At 43.9% G+C, this 15,207-nt stretch overlaps 1 protein-coding gene across 6 annotated transcripts in view; it reads left to right on the top strand.

Annotated features, from left to right (window-relative positions):
- DLG3 (discs large MAGUK scaffold protein 3) overlaps positions 1-15,207 on the top strand; it is a 1,928,515-nt gene that overhangs the window by 1,795,559 nt on the left and 117,749 nt on the right. For 2 of the 6 annotated variants that reach the window (XM_078640192.1, XM_078640194.1), the window contains one exon: positions 2,569-2,614. The exons of the other annotated variants lie outside the window; for them this stretch is intronic. In XM_078640192.1, coding sequence (XP_078496318.1) covers positions 2,569-2,614 — 46 coding nt within the window. The remainder of the gene's footprint in view (positions 1-2,568; positions 2,615-15,207) is intronic. 6 annotated transcript variants of the gene reach the window in all.

Consider the following 15,207-nt stretch of genomic DNA (forward strand, 5'->3'; position numbering starts at 1 on the left):
TGATGTTGTTGGTGCCGGCGGCGGGGTTGGTAAACTCTTTGACGATGTTGAAAAGTTCTTTGCTGTTGTGGGCGTTGTCTAGTCGATCCTTGAATGCTGATTTCTTGGTGGATCGGATCAGCTGGTGGTGTTTGCGGGTGGCGTTCTTGAGGGCGGTCATGTTGTCTGTGGTTGGGTTTTTTCGCCAGGCTTTCTCGAGGGTGCGGCAGATCTTTTTGGATTTCTTAAGGTCGTCATTGAACCAGGGGGCTTTTTTGCTACCTGGCTTGTTTTGATGGTTTTTCAAGGGTGCTAATTCGTCAGCGGTGTGGGTGATCCATTGTGTGAGGTTGATGGCTGCTTGATTTGGGTCCAATGATTTGGTGGGAAGGTTTTGGTATAGCGATGTGGTGAGTTGGTCGGTGGTAATTTTGTTCCAGTTTCTACGGGGGATTTGTTGTGGGTGGTGGTGGGTCGTGGTTTTACTGTATTTGAAGTAAACGCAGCTGTGGTCCGTCCAATGGAGTTCTGTGGCATGATTGAAGGAGATGTGCTTGCTGGAGGAGAAAATTGGGTCGAGCGTGTGTCCGGCGTAGTGGGTGGGGGTGTCTACCAGTTGTTTGAGTCCAAGATTGGCGAGGTTGTCCAGAAGGGTGGTGGTGTTGCTGTTGTTGTTCTTTTCCAGGTGGAAGTTAAAGTCTCCTAGTAGAATGTAGTCCTTGGAGGGGAGGGCGTGTGGGCTGATGAAGTCAGTGATGTCTTCGCTGAATTGTGTGCGGGGTCCTGGTGGTCTGTAGATGAGGGTACCTCTGAGTGTGGTCTTAGGGTCGGTGTGAATCTGGAAGTGAAGGTGTTCGGCGGCTGCAAGGTTGTCGTCGGAACTGGTGGTGATGCGGATGGTGTTCTTATGGACGATGGCGATGCCTCCTCCTGTTTGGTTGATGCGGTCCTTTCGGATGATCTTGTAGCCGTCCGGGATGGCTATGGCGATGTCAGGCGCTGATGAGGCGTTCATCCAGGTTTCTGTAAGAAAGGCGACGTCCGGCTTTGTGGTGTCTAGTAGGTTCCATAGTTCAGTGGCGTGTTTGTGGACCGAGCGGGTGTTGAGCAGGATGCACTTCAGGTGGATGGTGTTGGAGCTCTGTTTGGCGTGAGTGTATTTGGCGTGGCTCCTGATGCTGTCGAACTTGCAGGAGTGGCAGGTGAAGGGTCCATGGGTGTGTCCTGGGGCGGCTTGGTGGCAGTCTGGGAGACGGCCGGAGTTGAGTGCTAAGAGGGTATCGACGTCGTACGTTATGTGGCTGGAGTGGATTTTGCGGGGACCACGGGGTCTGGCGCTGGGCGCGGACGGGCGTAGACGGGCTTACCTTTGGCGCGCAAGAGGCGCATCCGCTGCGCGTGAACGCTGCGCGAAAGTTGCTTTGACATAAGTAGATAGTGGAGGGGGGCGGAGCGAGGGAGGAGTAGCTGGGAGGCGGGAGCGGGGTGGAGAGACGGGCTAGGATGCACAACAACAAAATGGCAGTAACAACAAAAGCGAAACAGGACGAGATTGGGGCACAATGTGGTACATCGCTATGGGCAGTGTCACCGGCACAATCAGGCACTAATTAATATTACCAAGCAATGCGAGCAGTGGAGCGCTACGATACTAAACAGGCACAACTAATTTTCAAAGCAATGCGAGCAATGCACAATTACTTCTAGGCAGCAGTGAGCAATAGAGCGCTACGATACTGAGCAGTCACAAAATAATTTTAAAGCAATGCACAAATTAGTTGTTGGCAGCAGTGAGGAATAGATCGCTACGATACCCAAGAGACCAGGGAGCGTGAGGAGCGACCGCTTCTGAACGAGTCCGGACGATCACCTGACATGATTCACAGTGTAATATCCCGGTCTTCTGCAGGGTTTAAAGAGGAGCTGTCAAACATTTAAAAGGATTGATTTTTGAAGGGTCCCACTATGGTGAGTGAAGATGCACCAGTAAGCTTGTATCAAAAGAAATGGAGTATGTCGGATCTAAGAACTGTACGTCGAGAAATGAGATCATCCGACTCCTGAATTGTAATGAATTTTAACATATTAAATATTTTATTGGATTTTAACTATTTTATCCCTTTCATCTTTGCTTCTAATATCTCCATTACCTTCTGCAAGTTGACTTTTCTCGTCACCTTTTTTTCATTTTATATAAATGTCTAGTCCTCCACCACGTGATCTTCCATGTACTGCTCCAGTGGGTGCTTTTGTGGGATGAGTGGGGTCATCGCAGCTTCCACCCGACAGTGGTTTGTGTTGTGTGTGATGTATCTCCAGACACTCCCCTGTCCCAAAGGATGGCATGCATCTTCTGCTCGCTCAGTGATGGTGTGTTCCAAATGCTGGCTTCTTCCTGAGATGTGCAACTTACTTCTTGATGCCTCAAGTGGGGGGTTCTGTACTGATGTGACACTCTTAGTGCAGCTTGAGGTGGCTATCTGCACTCTTCACTAATGCTCACCTTGCTCTATTCTCTTTCCCTCCCCTTCCTGTCTCCCTTCTCTTACTCTCTCCCTCTCCTTCGCTCTCTGCTGTCTGTGAAATCAGGACTTCCCGGGTTTAAGTGACGATTATTATGGATCAAAGAGCCTGAGTAAGTCTGCTTTAATCCATCAGAAAGTACTGTGCATTCCATTGCTCTGTGTTTGCAAGCGTCGCTGCTGCCTGTGGGCATGTCAAGCCACTGGCGCCTGTGTTTGGGGCTTCCATTTACCATCACTTGGGAAAGGAGGTGCACGTGGTGCGTTTTCTCTTGCAGGAAACATTTCGACCTCTGTGGGTGCAAGTCTGGTGTGCAAGGCTGCAGGTGTCATCAACTGTCCCAATGCGGTCCAGACCTCGGCTCAAACCAACAGCCTGGGAAGCGTGATTTCTCGACGCAGTGCTCTAGTGCTTGATGTGAATAGTGTTTGTGTTCTATGAATATAGAATATCCTGCTTCCTGCTTTAGTATAGCGCGCAGCTGCCACTATTCTCTGTTCCATTGTGTTCTCTTATATTTGCTCCCTATTTATAGCTACCTTGTTAAAAATAAATAAGACCCATATATGCTATGGAAGCTGCTACCCGAGACCGGTTTGTAATTGCAAACCAGAGTCCCAGTAATTTAAAGCTCAGGGGATGGCTTAACCCAGATCTGTAGAATAACGAAGTGAAGTGGAACTTAAGTCACTGCCTCATACAAAATGCACCTTGAATCTGGCCAGTAAGGATTACCAATACTTTAGTCATACATGGCTAAAATGTAGGCTTATATACACGAGTTAATCCAGTATCTACTGCACATACAAGTGCATTGAGAGAGAAAACGCCACCCACTGCTCATAGGCAAAACCCACATGAACTAGTCCTACATTGCAGTCTAGTTGGATTCAGGTGAACCTGAATTTCATTGCACGAGTAGAGTGAAGCCGGTCTGCACCACATTAGACGATCACCGCAGGTAAAAAAGAGCACCAGTCCTGCTCAGCTGAAGAAAACCTTCCTCGAGAGCATCGCTGCTTGCAGAGCCCTGTCTAAGAAATGCTGTTCATGCCAAAAAAGAAATTTAACAAGAAGGATGTACTGCGTGTCGTAACTAAGCCAGACTTAAACTGCACAACCCAAGAACTGCACAACTGGCATTGCAGTCGCACAGTCTCGCCTTCTTGTAGCCAGTCTAATAAGCTTAAAAAAGATTTACCTTCTAACCAGAACATCTCCGCTTCTTTGTCAAGTTACATCCATTGTCCTTTCTAACCGAACACTAAGTCGTCACTTGTGGAGTATGTGTGCTCTACAATTTTTGGCCATTTTGAGAGAAGACGAGTGTTGGATCTGTGCAGAGAGCACAGGGACAGTACTGCTCTGCACAATTGACCCAAAATTCTAGATTCCCTTATTTTAACTGTTTACAAAGACATTTTTTACCTCAGCCAACAGTATACATACAATATTGTTTGTCAGATGTCTTGCATGTGAGAGAAACAGCTGCCAACAACCCACGTACTTTGTGTGGTCTGTTTACCTAATTCCCATATTGACAAAGTACCCGGGTGAGGGGGCGGGGGGTGGACACTCAAAGACTAAGAAGGTAATCACCTGACAGGAGAATGGAGGATTTCCTTAAGATGCAGAGTTACAAACCTGCAAAGGAGCGCAAGAGTGCCAGAGAATGAGTTTCTTTAGTAGCTACACAACTCTTAGCCTCCAAGGATTCCTTCCAAGACCCACCAAACACTAACAGCATTGGCAACTAGGCATGGCTCTTTGCACGATTGTAGAACTCACACAATGTATAGGGTAGAACTAAAAATAACAGCTGTTGGTGAAGGTGGGGCACAACCAAGTTGTGGACGAAAACCCTCACTCCCCCGAGGGTGACATGCTTCATCATTGGGTTTCTCCAACACAAGGGGACCGCAAGGTACCCCATGTGGGCTACGACTTACCCAAGAGGGAAGGAGCAGGAGTGCAAAGCACGTGTTGGATCTATCAACTCGGAGTAACCATGAGGGGCAGAGTGGAAAATAAGACAGTGAATTAAAAACATACTCTTTGCATGATTGAGCATCAAGACCTTTAGCATTGAAATACTCTGGCTACCTAACTGGTGACTCCCATTAACGATCAAGTACTAGTCCTAGAGGCTGCACCCTACACATGCTGACATGAGGGCCTACTCTTCCATGTCCACTTAGTATACACCTACACCAAATGGATCTCCATCCAGGTTGTCACCCTTTTTCACTAGGTACTTTCTGATTAGAAGGAGCCACGAAGCAGAACAGTTGTTTTGTAAGACCCCCAAACATCCGTCTGTTACTATAGAAATGCTACAGCAATGGGTGCAGTCTATACGTCATCTGCTCCTGGGTTTGCACAAACTATGGAGGAAAAAAATTATTACTCTAGCAACCACTAAAGAGACCACACCCCACCCAATGTGATATCTTTAAAAAAAATTCGAACATTGTTGGCTGGATCCAGCTTTTAATAGGACTGTTGGAAGGTCGGACTTATTTCTTCAATTAGGAAGTACCATGCATCAGCATCTGAACCGGCAGTGCCCCCAGACAAGAAAGCAAATGCCAGGATGTGTGCCAGAATATTTGTGGTAGTGCAGGTACAGATTGGTGGCCAGTGCACCAGCTCTACTAGGGCACTATGATGGATATTGGGGAGTTTGAGGGTGCTAGCAACGTATCTTAACTTAAATGGAAAGATTTAAAAGAAGTGCTAAATCGAGGTATGTTATCATCAAAGCAAGTTGAACTTGTGACATTGGTATATTGCCATAGCCTTACCGCTGACTTATCCTGGTTGAGTCTCAACGCTTTAAAAATTCTGCAAATACAATCATTTAAAAAATTCCCTTTCTCTAGTCCACTTTTTTGTCCACTTCGAAATGAATTTCAAATAGTGAAGGCAAAAGCAAAAATTGTCAAGTCTGTTGGTTTCGTAGAAAGAATGATACCATAGGTCTCATATGAAGCTCTGTAGAGTCATACACCTGTTTGTCAACCACATCATCCCCAAGTCTCCTCAGAGACATGTTTCCCATCAGTGATTGTTTTCAAGAGGCTGAGATTCTCAACTTCATGACTATTAGGAAATCTCAGAATAACTGGTAACTTCTCTACTTCTGTGCTTCATGTCAGTGGTTGGAATTCTCAATTCTTATGAAAAGACAGATGGGTGCTTAACATTGTGACAAATTGTTATGCTCTCCTTTTCAAGGCCTGCCTCCTTTCTTATCATTAAAGGCACCAAAACTTTAATAGTAACTGCTGAGGATAGAAATTCTTTCTAATCAAGAAATAAGCCATAGCTCATTATCTTCTACCACTAAGAGGAGAAAGCATCTACTCAAGGTATTAACAGATCCAGAAGAGGTCCAAAGAAGGATGAGGCCAAATTTAGATTTGCAAGAGGCCAACAATTGGATAAAACGCAAAGGTTTCGCATGTTAGTTCTTAAAGGGACCGTCCATCCTAGAGGAAACCCTCTACCCAATTCTGCATCTTTAACAATCACCTGCATTCCAGAATGTCCATTTGTTTTGATTTTAACATCTATTATGCCACTGTTCACCTGATGGCCCTTTTAGTTATATTTATTTTCCACTAAAATTGAGATACTATATGTGTGTGGGGGATTTGCAGAATTTCTGGTTCTGCATTCTAACACAGAAGATCAGGAAGCTCATGATATTTGTAGTTGGGAGATCATTTTACCATTACACTGTTTTTTGTTTTTCGACTGAAATTGGCTATCGGGTCATTTTCTAAATGCATGATAGTAGTAAAAGCACATTTGTGTGAAAAAAGGACCCATATGTAGATGTGAGACCAACGCAAATAGCACCTACAAGTTATTGCAGGACTTTCAGATTGTTGTCTCTTCTGAAAGCTTGGTCTACAGGTGCATTTGTTAAAGTCTGCAGTTCAGTCATTTCATTTTCTGGAAGTCACTTTAGACCCAAAGTTAGGGATAGTGTTTCCTTCCTTCTGAAGGCGTCATCTTCGAAACCAGAGTCCAGCTGCAGAATAATTTTCTTGTACTCCAGACTCTATTTCAGAACCATGCCAATCTTGTACTAGGCATTCCTTTCCACCAGGAGCTATAGCAACAATCCATTTTGAGGAAACTAATAATTGAAGGAATTTGGTACAATAAGGAATTGTATCACAGGAACATGCTGGATTTCGGAGTGGTTAGTTTAGGCTTCAAAGCAGAATTCTGACCTAGATGGACAATATGTCCACCATGTACTAATTAAACCAGCATGGTGGTACCAGATCCAGAACTTTATTGAGGCAAGCCCTAACTGTTTGGCAATGCCGCCTCCTGAAAGAGTTTCCTTATAGAGAGTTCTCACCGCACATTCCGCACCTTTTAAATATTGCCCAGGCATCACTGGATCTAGAAGCCTTTCCATAGTATCTATGTGCTGGAAGGTGGAGCAGTGTGGCTCTTCACTACCACAGTTTCACTCTGGAAGTGACGGGCGGGACATATATAGGCACCACCCCTGTTTGCTGACATTTGATCCTTTCTTTCTGTGCTAGCAGATGCGGGTCCAGACTTTCTTCTTGTCTCTGAGACCATCACCACGAATTTTCTTCTTAATTGTTTGTTAATAGTTTTCCATGTGCAAGGGGTGTCGCCTTATAAGAATTTAAACCCTGAAAAGAAAGTTGCATGCAGTTGTCTGTGACCGATCCCCACCAGTTATGCCTGTGGTGTCTGGCTCAGGCCATGACTCTAAGACATGTGGAGACTGTGCGTCAATAAATCCCAGAGGCCATCAAGGAACATGGAGCGAAACAAGAAGACTCTGCGTCTAGGCACTCCAAGGCTTGGTCCCACTCCCTGGAGTCAACAGAGGCATTCGAAAGGTCGATATTCATCTTACTCCAAGTCCTCCGGTAAGCACAAAAAACACAAGTCAAAGCAGAGTCCCGCTCCTTCATGCCATTCCCAGTTCCCGGTCAAAGTGTGTGGGCGGTGTCAACCATCTCACTCCCGTCCTCGATTTTGGGTGACTTCTGGACAGATTCTGCAGCTAGTGCCAGCACAATCAGAGGTTATGGGGCTACAACCACGCCATGCCAGATCGAAGAGTTCTGTGCTGCTATGCTCCATCTCTTCAGATCTCTACCAACACCTCTGGTGAGCCTTCGGGCCCTACAGAGCAGAGAGGCCTTCCAGATGGATTATCACTGGCAGGTCCACTCTCTGCACCAGCTGGGCCCCCTGAACCACTTATGCCCTGCGCTCCACTGCTGGTGCTGCCCCTGGACCCCAAACCCATGTCAGGCCCAGGTACGTTTACGTTCATGCCAACCTTCCAAGGAGGCGTTTGCGATTGGCCTTACTGACTCAAAATCAACACTGGTCCGAATTTGACCAATGCCCGACTGAAATCCAAGTGAAGCCCCAGCTCCATCACTCAAACTGCCACATGCCAAGCAACATTCATTGCATTCCCTCTTCAGCACTGACTCTGACTACTACGACTATGACCAGGATGATAATTTCTCTCAGCCCCATCTGGCGGACAATTGCAATGAAGACTTGCAGGAGGCTAGTGGTCTAGATAACTCCCTGGAAAAGGCTCTTTTCTCCTGATCCCAGCCATGGAATAATCTGTCTCCTAAGCTCAAGGCAGCTGAAGACCCATTGGCGCCACCTATTGTTTGTGTTGGGACAGGAGCAGTTTCAGTTTTCTGTGTTCCCTCTTTGGTCTCACCAGTGCCCCTCTGGTGATCACGAAAAGAGATGGCAAAGGTCATCAAACTGTTTGTTGAAGGCAGGGTCAACCCAGGTAGTTGTCAACAACCTCTGGACTATGGGGAACCTCCTGTCATCCTTTGGGTTCACTATCAACATGGCGAAGTCGCACCTGACTCCTCAGACGCTCCACTTTATTGTAGCCATTGTGGACATTGTTCAGTTCTGTGCCTTTTCCCCATGAAAGAGTTCAGGGAATTCAGGCTCAGATCCCAACCTTTCAGCCTCGGTCCTGGATTTCATGGAGGTCCACTCTGAAGCTGCTGGGACTGATGACCGTCTGCATCCTGCTGTTCGAGCAGGCCGGTGGCATAAGCAGGCATTGCAGTAGGATCTGAAGTCGCAGTGAGCCCAACATCAAGGTGACCTCTCTGACCAAGTTCAGATTTCGAAGTAGACTGCGAAGATCTGCAGTGGTAGTTTCTGAACCAAGATTGGGTCAGTGGCAGAACTCTCTCCCTATGTCACCCAGGGGTAACAGTGGTGACTGCCTCTCTTCTGCATTGGGATGGCTACATTGGCGAGGTGGAGATCAGAGGCATCTGGACTCCAGCAGATTCCTAGCTCCACATTACCCTTCTGGAGCTGCAGTCTATCTGCCTGGCGCTGAAGGCCTTCCTACTATCTATCAAAACGAGGCTGGCACAAGTGCTTCCAGACAACACCACTGCCATGTGGCATTGCAACGAATGGGGCGGGGTGAAGTTGTGGATCATGTGCCAGGCGCACCTACCCCTCTAGATGTGGCTGCAACACCAGGGGAATTTTCTACAGGTACACAACCTGGCTTGATCTTTAAACCCCAGGGCAGACTAATTCAGCCTCAGTCGCCTAGTAGATCACGAGGGTCATTTACATCTGGAGGTGGTGCAAGGTCTTTTCCGCGAAGTGAGAAAAGCTTGGCTCAATCTTTTCACCACCGCTGAGAACGCCCAATTTCAGTAGTTCCAGCGTTACCTTCTTACCAAGAGATCTGAAGAAGATTGGGAACAACCAGGTCCAATTAATCTTATGGCACTGGATTGGATACGGCGTGTGTGGTATTCAGAGACACCTGGTCATGAACGCCTGTCCTCAGACCAAGCAACCGCCATGGCAGGATCTTCTGTTGCATCAGTAGGGCAAGGTCCTGCACTCATGCCTGCCAGTCTTAAACTCCATGCTTGAAGATTGAGCAACAGCTCACTGCCTTCAACTTCCCTCCTAGGGTTGTAGATTAATTATTGGCAAACAAGTGTCCCTCGACAAAATCTTTATACACCTGCCGTTGGAACAAGTTTGGGGTTTTACGACCCTGCTCAGTAGTTTGACTTATTTAAGCTGAGCTATTCGGAGTGTTGCTTTTTGTATTGTCCATAGCCCAGTAAGGTCTTCTGTGGGCACAGTTAAAGGGTACCCGTTAGCTCTTTTGACTTTTTTTTGCAGTTGCTGGATCAGCCTTCTTTCTCTAAATCAGCCATTGTGCTGCGTTTTTAAAGGGTTTGCAACATTTGATTCTACCCTCTTCCTTTAGCATGCCCAGTGGGACCTTTACTTGGTAGTCACCTTCCTGATGTGTGCTTACTTTAACTACTGCACGCTTGTCCACTATGGCTTTTTGCTCTCAGTACATTGTTCCTCATTGCCATAACATCTGCGTAAGATGTGAGTAAGCTGCAAGCCCTCTGTCAACCCGCCTTACACAAATTTCTTTCCAGACAAACTGGTGCTGAGAACCTGAGATTCCTTTCTTCCGAAAGTGTTGACTTTTTCACTTTAGGCCAAACATCTCCCTACTAGCGTTCTTATGCCGCATCACCAGGGATAGGAGAGAATCAGTTGGCTGAATCCTAAAAGGGCTTTTAGCTTTTACAATGACTGTACCAGAGAACATTGCGTGGACGATCAGCTATTTGTGGAATTTACTGGTGCAAAGAAGGTCCGTGCAGAGCAGAAGAGGACCACCTTGGTGGATCTTGGTCTGCATTAAAATCTGCTATGCATTGGCCAAGAAGTAACCCCTGGAAGGTTTGCAGGCTCATTCCACCAGAACCAAGGCTGCTGCATCTGCATTGGCAAGCGGAGTATCTGTTCTGGATTTTCTAGGCTGGTACATGGACATCGCTCCCATGAGGCACTTTTAACTGGACAGCCATGTCCATCGAGATGTGCATTTTGCGTATTCAGTCCTGCAGGACTTGTTGGTTTGAGCCAGTTCAGACTCACCTAAAGGTAAAGAATCTGTGGTCAGAAATATCTATCAGAAGAACAATTACTTACCTTTGGTAACTTTTGGATAGATACTCTTTCAAGTGATACTTTTCTCACCAACCCTCCCTTCATCCCCATTTTGTCAACTGGGATTTTTTCCAGCTTAAAAGATCCCAAGCATGGAGATCTGCACACTGGTCAGTGCCAATTTGCTGCTGCGCTCTGCATTTGGGGACTGGGGCTTGTCCATTCGGGAGCAGAACATCGGTGCGGAACCGCACAATGAAAGTGTGTCCTCATGTAACGTAACTGGAAAATATGTAAATCGCTCTGATACCTGATTCGGTTCGGGTCTAGTTCGCGCTATAGAAAACTCTGCAAAAAAAACAAGCCACCTACAGGTGCGTAGAGGTACCCAGCCTGGCACGTGTGTAATAGAGGTGAGGAATCTGTAGTTAAAGTATCTACCAGAATGAGCATTACAAAGATAAGTAACTAGCTCTTTTCGCACATGACTTGAGGGGAATCAGCATAGGAAGTATTTTAAATCTGAGAGGAAAACTTACTGATCACAGTAGAAAGTTCCTAGAAAGAGTAGGAGCATTAATGCTTCTAGTGGTATAACTACATTTAGCACTGCAGATTTTTGACATGTACTCTATCATCAGGTGATACCTGTCTAGCTTTTTCGGAATAGGATGCTCTCCATTTTTATCTTAGCTAGTCTTGCTGTTTGTATAGCAAGACATAAAAAAAACTAAGGATTATGTTGATGCTTTTCGTCCGAAGATTGGTTTATGCTTCTAATTGAAGAAGACCTTTAACTGCTGGCACTCAATTTATTTTCCAAAGGAGAAACGACAATTGTTACATACAGTTTTGTAAAGATCTATTGCGTTGTTAGCCTGGCACTGGCATATTTTTTCATTTTATCAACCAGCCAGTGATGCAATGTTTTTGAAAAAATATTTTTGCTTTTTGTTCTATTTTATAATTGTTTTCATTAACCAAAAAGTATATATCACAAACTTTAAATTACCAGCAAAAGAGGAGTCCGAATTCCCACAGAGTTGTCTCTGTTACAGCAAACTGATACAAGAAGTGAGCGACCCAGATTACCCTTGAGGGCTTGGGTAATTTAATGAAAAGGTAAAAGTGCCTTCAAGGGAATTCGTTTAGACAGATATTTACACTTTCAGTGTGACTTGTAAGAATCAATTAATAATCCTCATCAGAATTCAATTCAACTGAATGCAATTTAAATCAAACAAACATAACTACATATATGACAAACATAAACACAAGCCAGGTGTATAAAGAAAGAAGTTTATCAAAAATTTAAAACAATTCATCTGATATACAGAAAATAATATCATAGGACTGCAGGTTGACACTTAGTATATGTACAAGCAACTCAACAGAACCTATTAGCGCCTATCCCAAAAGCATAATGAAAAAACAAACAGGATGAAGCGGAGGTCGACGTTTCGGTCTCCTACAGAATACTTGGCGAGACCATCTTCAGGACTGATGACACTTTAAATCTGTATATTACAAAGTGTAACCTGAAACAGAAATGTTTTCAGTTACCAAACTTATCTAATTGTTCTTTTTACTCACACCTTAGCATATGAAGCTACATGTATAACAACATAAACAACATTACAGAGAACATATTGACAACAGAACATATTAGACATTCAAGGGGAAAATTACATTTTCAATCACATTTTTGATAGCCATCTCAATTTATATGGCGTACAGAGACCTGTCTATACACTCATTACTAAAACATACATAACTACTGTTTTGAGTTATGACATCAGTTCAAATGCATTGATAAAGTTTATATATTGTTTTCCTCAGGTTCAAATTTCAAAGTAGCATATTGGCCAGCTTTATACAAAACAGTATTGTCTTTACTGATACCTTCAGACAGAATAACTCTAGCCCCTTGTCGATGTTTCAAAAGGGCCTCTGCAGAAGTCAAGCGACCAGACTTTATTTAAACTTAATTTTTGATGTTAAAGGGAACAAGGTTAATTGCTATATATACAAAATAACTTACAACGAGTATTGTGTCTGTTGCAAATTGAATTTCGACAACAGGAGCACGTCACGTCATTGAGTAATGGGCATGGGTACTCAAGTAAGTTTATTGATATCAACCACTCTAAGGAGATACAAAACACCCTGTTAGTTTCAATGTCTCGTACTACTATGAGAAACAAGTTAAAAAATACCTCGACTGGATTACCTTTAATTTTTGGTGACAGCGTGAATGCAGAATAACGCTTTCACTGTGACGTCAGTCAGACAGCAATTAAAACGAATAGATCTGAATGACAACAGGAAAATTTATTTATATCGTGGCCCGTCAAAATCTAGCTAAAATTAATTAACACGGTAACGTTAGACGCTTACCAAAGAAAGAGACAATCCTATGATCAGACGTTAACTTGCATCAACTTCAAGTAGCTTCCGTCAGTGCTAAAGGAAATGAACTCACTATTAGAACACATCCAGCACGGATGTTACAGCGTAGTTCTTTAAAAGAAAGACGGAGCGCTAGCTCAGGTTATCAACTTACCGATAGCTTACTACCTGAGGTCCACAAGGCGGGGATCCTGCTTCTATCAAATAGGCGGAAATGCCTAATGCCTCTTAAGCTTCCATTTAAAGGAGCGTTTGGATATCGAAATAGGACTGCGCCAATGGGCGCCATATGTTATGGATGAATAGAAAGCGGCTAAGAGCCTCAATTGTATTCCGTGGGCGACAATACAATTGAGGCTCTTAGCCACTTTCTATTCATCCATAACATGGGCGGCTTAAACTCGTTCAAATATGGCGCCCATTGGCGCAGTCCTATTTCGATATCCAAACGCTCCTTTAAATGGAAGCTTAAGAGGCATTAGGCATTTCCGCCTATTTGATAGAAGCAGGATCCCCGCCTTGTGGACCTCAGGTAGTAAGCTATCGGTAAGTTGATAACCTGAGCTAGCGCTCCGTCTTTCTTTTAAAGAACTACGCTGTAACATCCGTGCTGGATGTGTTCTAATAGTGAGTTCATTTCCTTTAGCACTGACGGAAGCTACTTGAAGTTGATGCAAGTTAACGTCTGATCATAGGATTGTCTCTTTCTTTGGTAAGCGTCTAACGTTACCGTGTTAATTAATTTTAGCTAGATTTTGACGGGCCACGATATAAATAAATTTTCCTGTTGTCATTCAGATCTATTCGTTTTAATTGCTGTCTGACTGACGTCACAGTGAAAGCGTTATTCTGCATTCACGCTGTGACCAAAAATTAAAGGTAATCCAGTCGAGGTATTTTTTAACTTGTTTCTCATAGTAGTACGAGACATTGAAACTAACAGGGTGTTTTGTATCTCCTTAGAGTGGTTGATATCAATAAACTTACTTGAGTACCCATGCCCATTACTCAATGACGTGACGTGCTCCTGTTGTCGAAATTCAATTTGCAACAGACACAATACTCGTTGTAAGTTATTTTGTATATATAGCAATTAACCTTGTTCCCTTTAACATCAAAAATTAAGTTTAAATAAAGTCTGGTCGCTTGACTTCTGCAGAGGCCCTTTTGAAACATCGACAAGGGGCTAGAGTTATTCTGTCTGAAGGTATCAGTAAAGACAATACTGTTTTGTATAAAGCTGGCCAATATGCTACTTTGAAATTTGAACCTGAGGAAAACAATATATAAACTTTATCAATGCATTTGAACTGATGTCATAACTCAAAACAGTAGTTATGTATGTTTTAGTAATGTGTATAGACAGGTCTCTGTACGCCATATAAATTAAGATGGCTATCAAAAATGTGATTGAAAATGTAATTTTCCCCTTGAATGTCTAATATGTTCTGTTGTCAATATGTTCTCTGTAATGTTGTTTATGTTGTTATAAATGTAGCTTCATATGCTAAGGTGTGAGTAAAAAGAACAATTAGATTAGTTTGGTAACTGAAAACATTTCTGTTTCAGGTTACACTTTGTAATATACAGATTTAAAGTGTCATCAGTCCTGTGTAAATGTAAATGTAGTTGAGCTTATATAGCGCACAGCTACCCGCAGTGGGTTTCCCGGCGCTTGCTTAGGGAACCCGTCCTGGTATTCCCCTGTGAGATAGCAGGGTATCCACAAGGTGAAAGTCAGGCATCCCGCCGCGAGTCCTGAAGATGGTCTCGCCAAGTATTCTGTAGGAGACCGAAACGTCGACCTCCGCTTCATCCTGTTTGTTTTTTCATTATGCTTTTGGGATAGGCGCTAATAGGTTCTGTTGAGTTGCTTGTACATATACTAAGTGTCAACCTGCAGTCCTATGATATTATTTTCTGTATATCAGATTAATTGTTTTAAATTTTTGATAAACTTCTTTCTTTATACACCTGGCTTGTGTTTATGTTTGTCATATATGTAGTTATGTTTGTTTGATTTAAATTGCATTCAGTTGAATTGAATTCTGATGAGGATTATTAATTGATTCTTACAAGTCACACTGAAAGTGTAAATATCTGTCTAAACGAATTCCCTTGAAGGCACTTTTACCTTCTGTTACAGCAAGTCTTCAATGAGACTCGTAGAAGTGCAGACCTCGGCTGCAGACAGAGGTTTAGGTGCATGTGTTGAAGTTGCCAAAAAACGTTCCAACTTTAGTACAGCCTTTTGGGGTTTTTGTTAGGCTGATTTGTCCCACGTGC

The sequence above is a fragment of the Lissotriton helveticus genome, chromosome 4_2 (assembly GCF_964261635.1).
Source record: "Lissotriton helveticus chromosome 4_2, aLisHel1.1, whole genome shotgun sequence".
Lineage (NCBI taxonomy): Eukaryota > Metazoa > Chordata > Amphibia > Caudata > Salamandridae > Lissotriton > Lissotriton helveticus.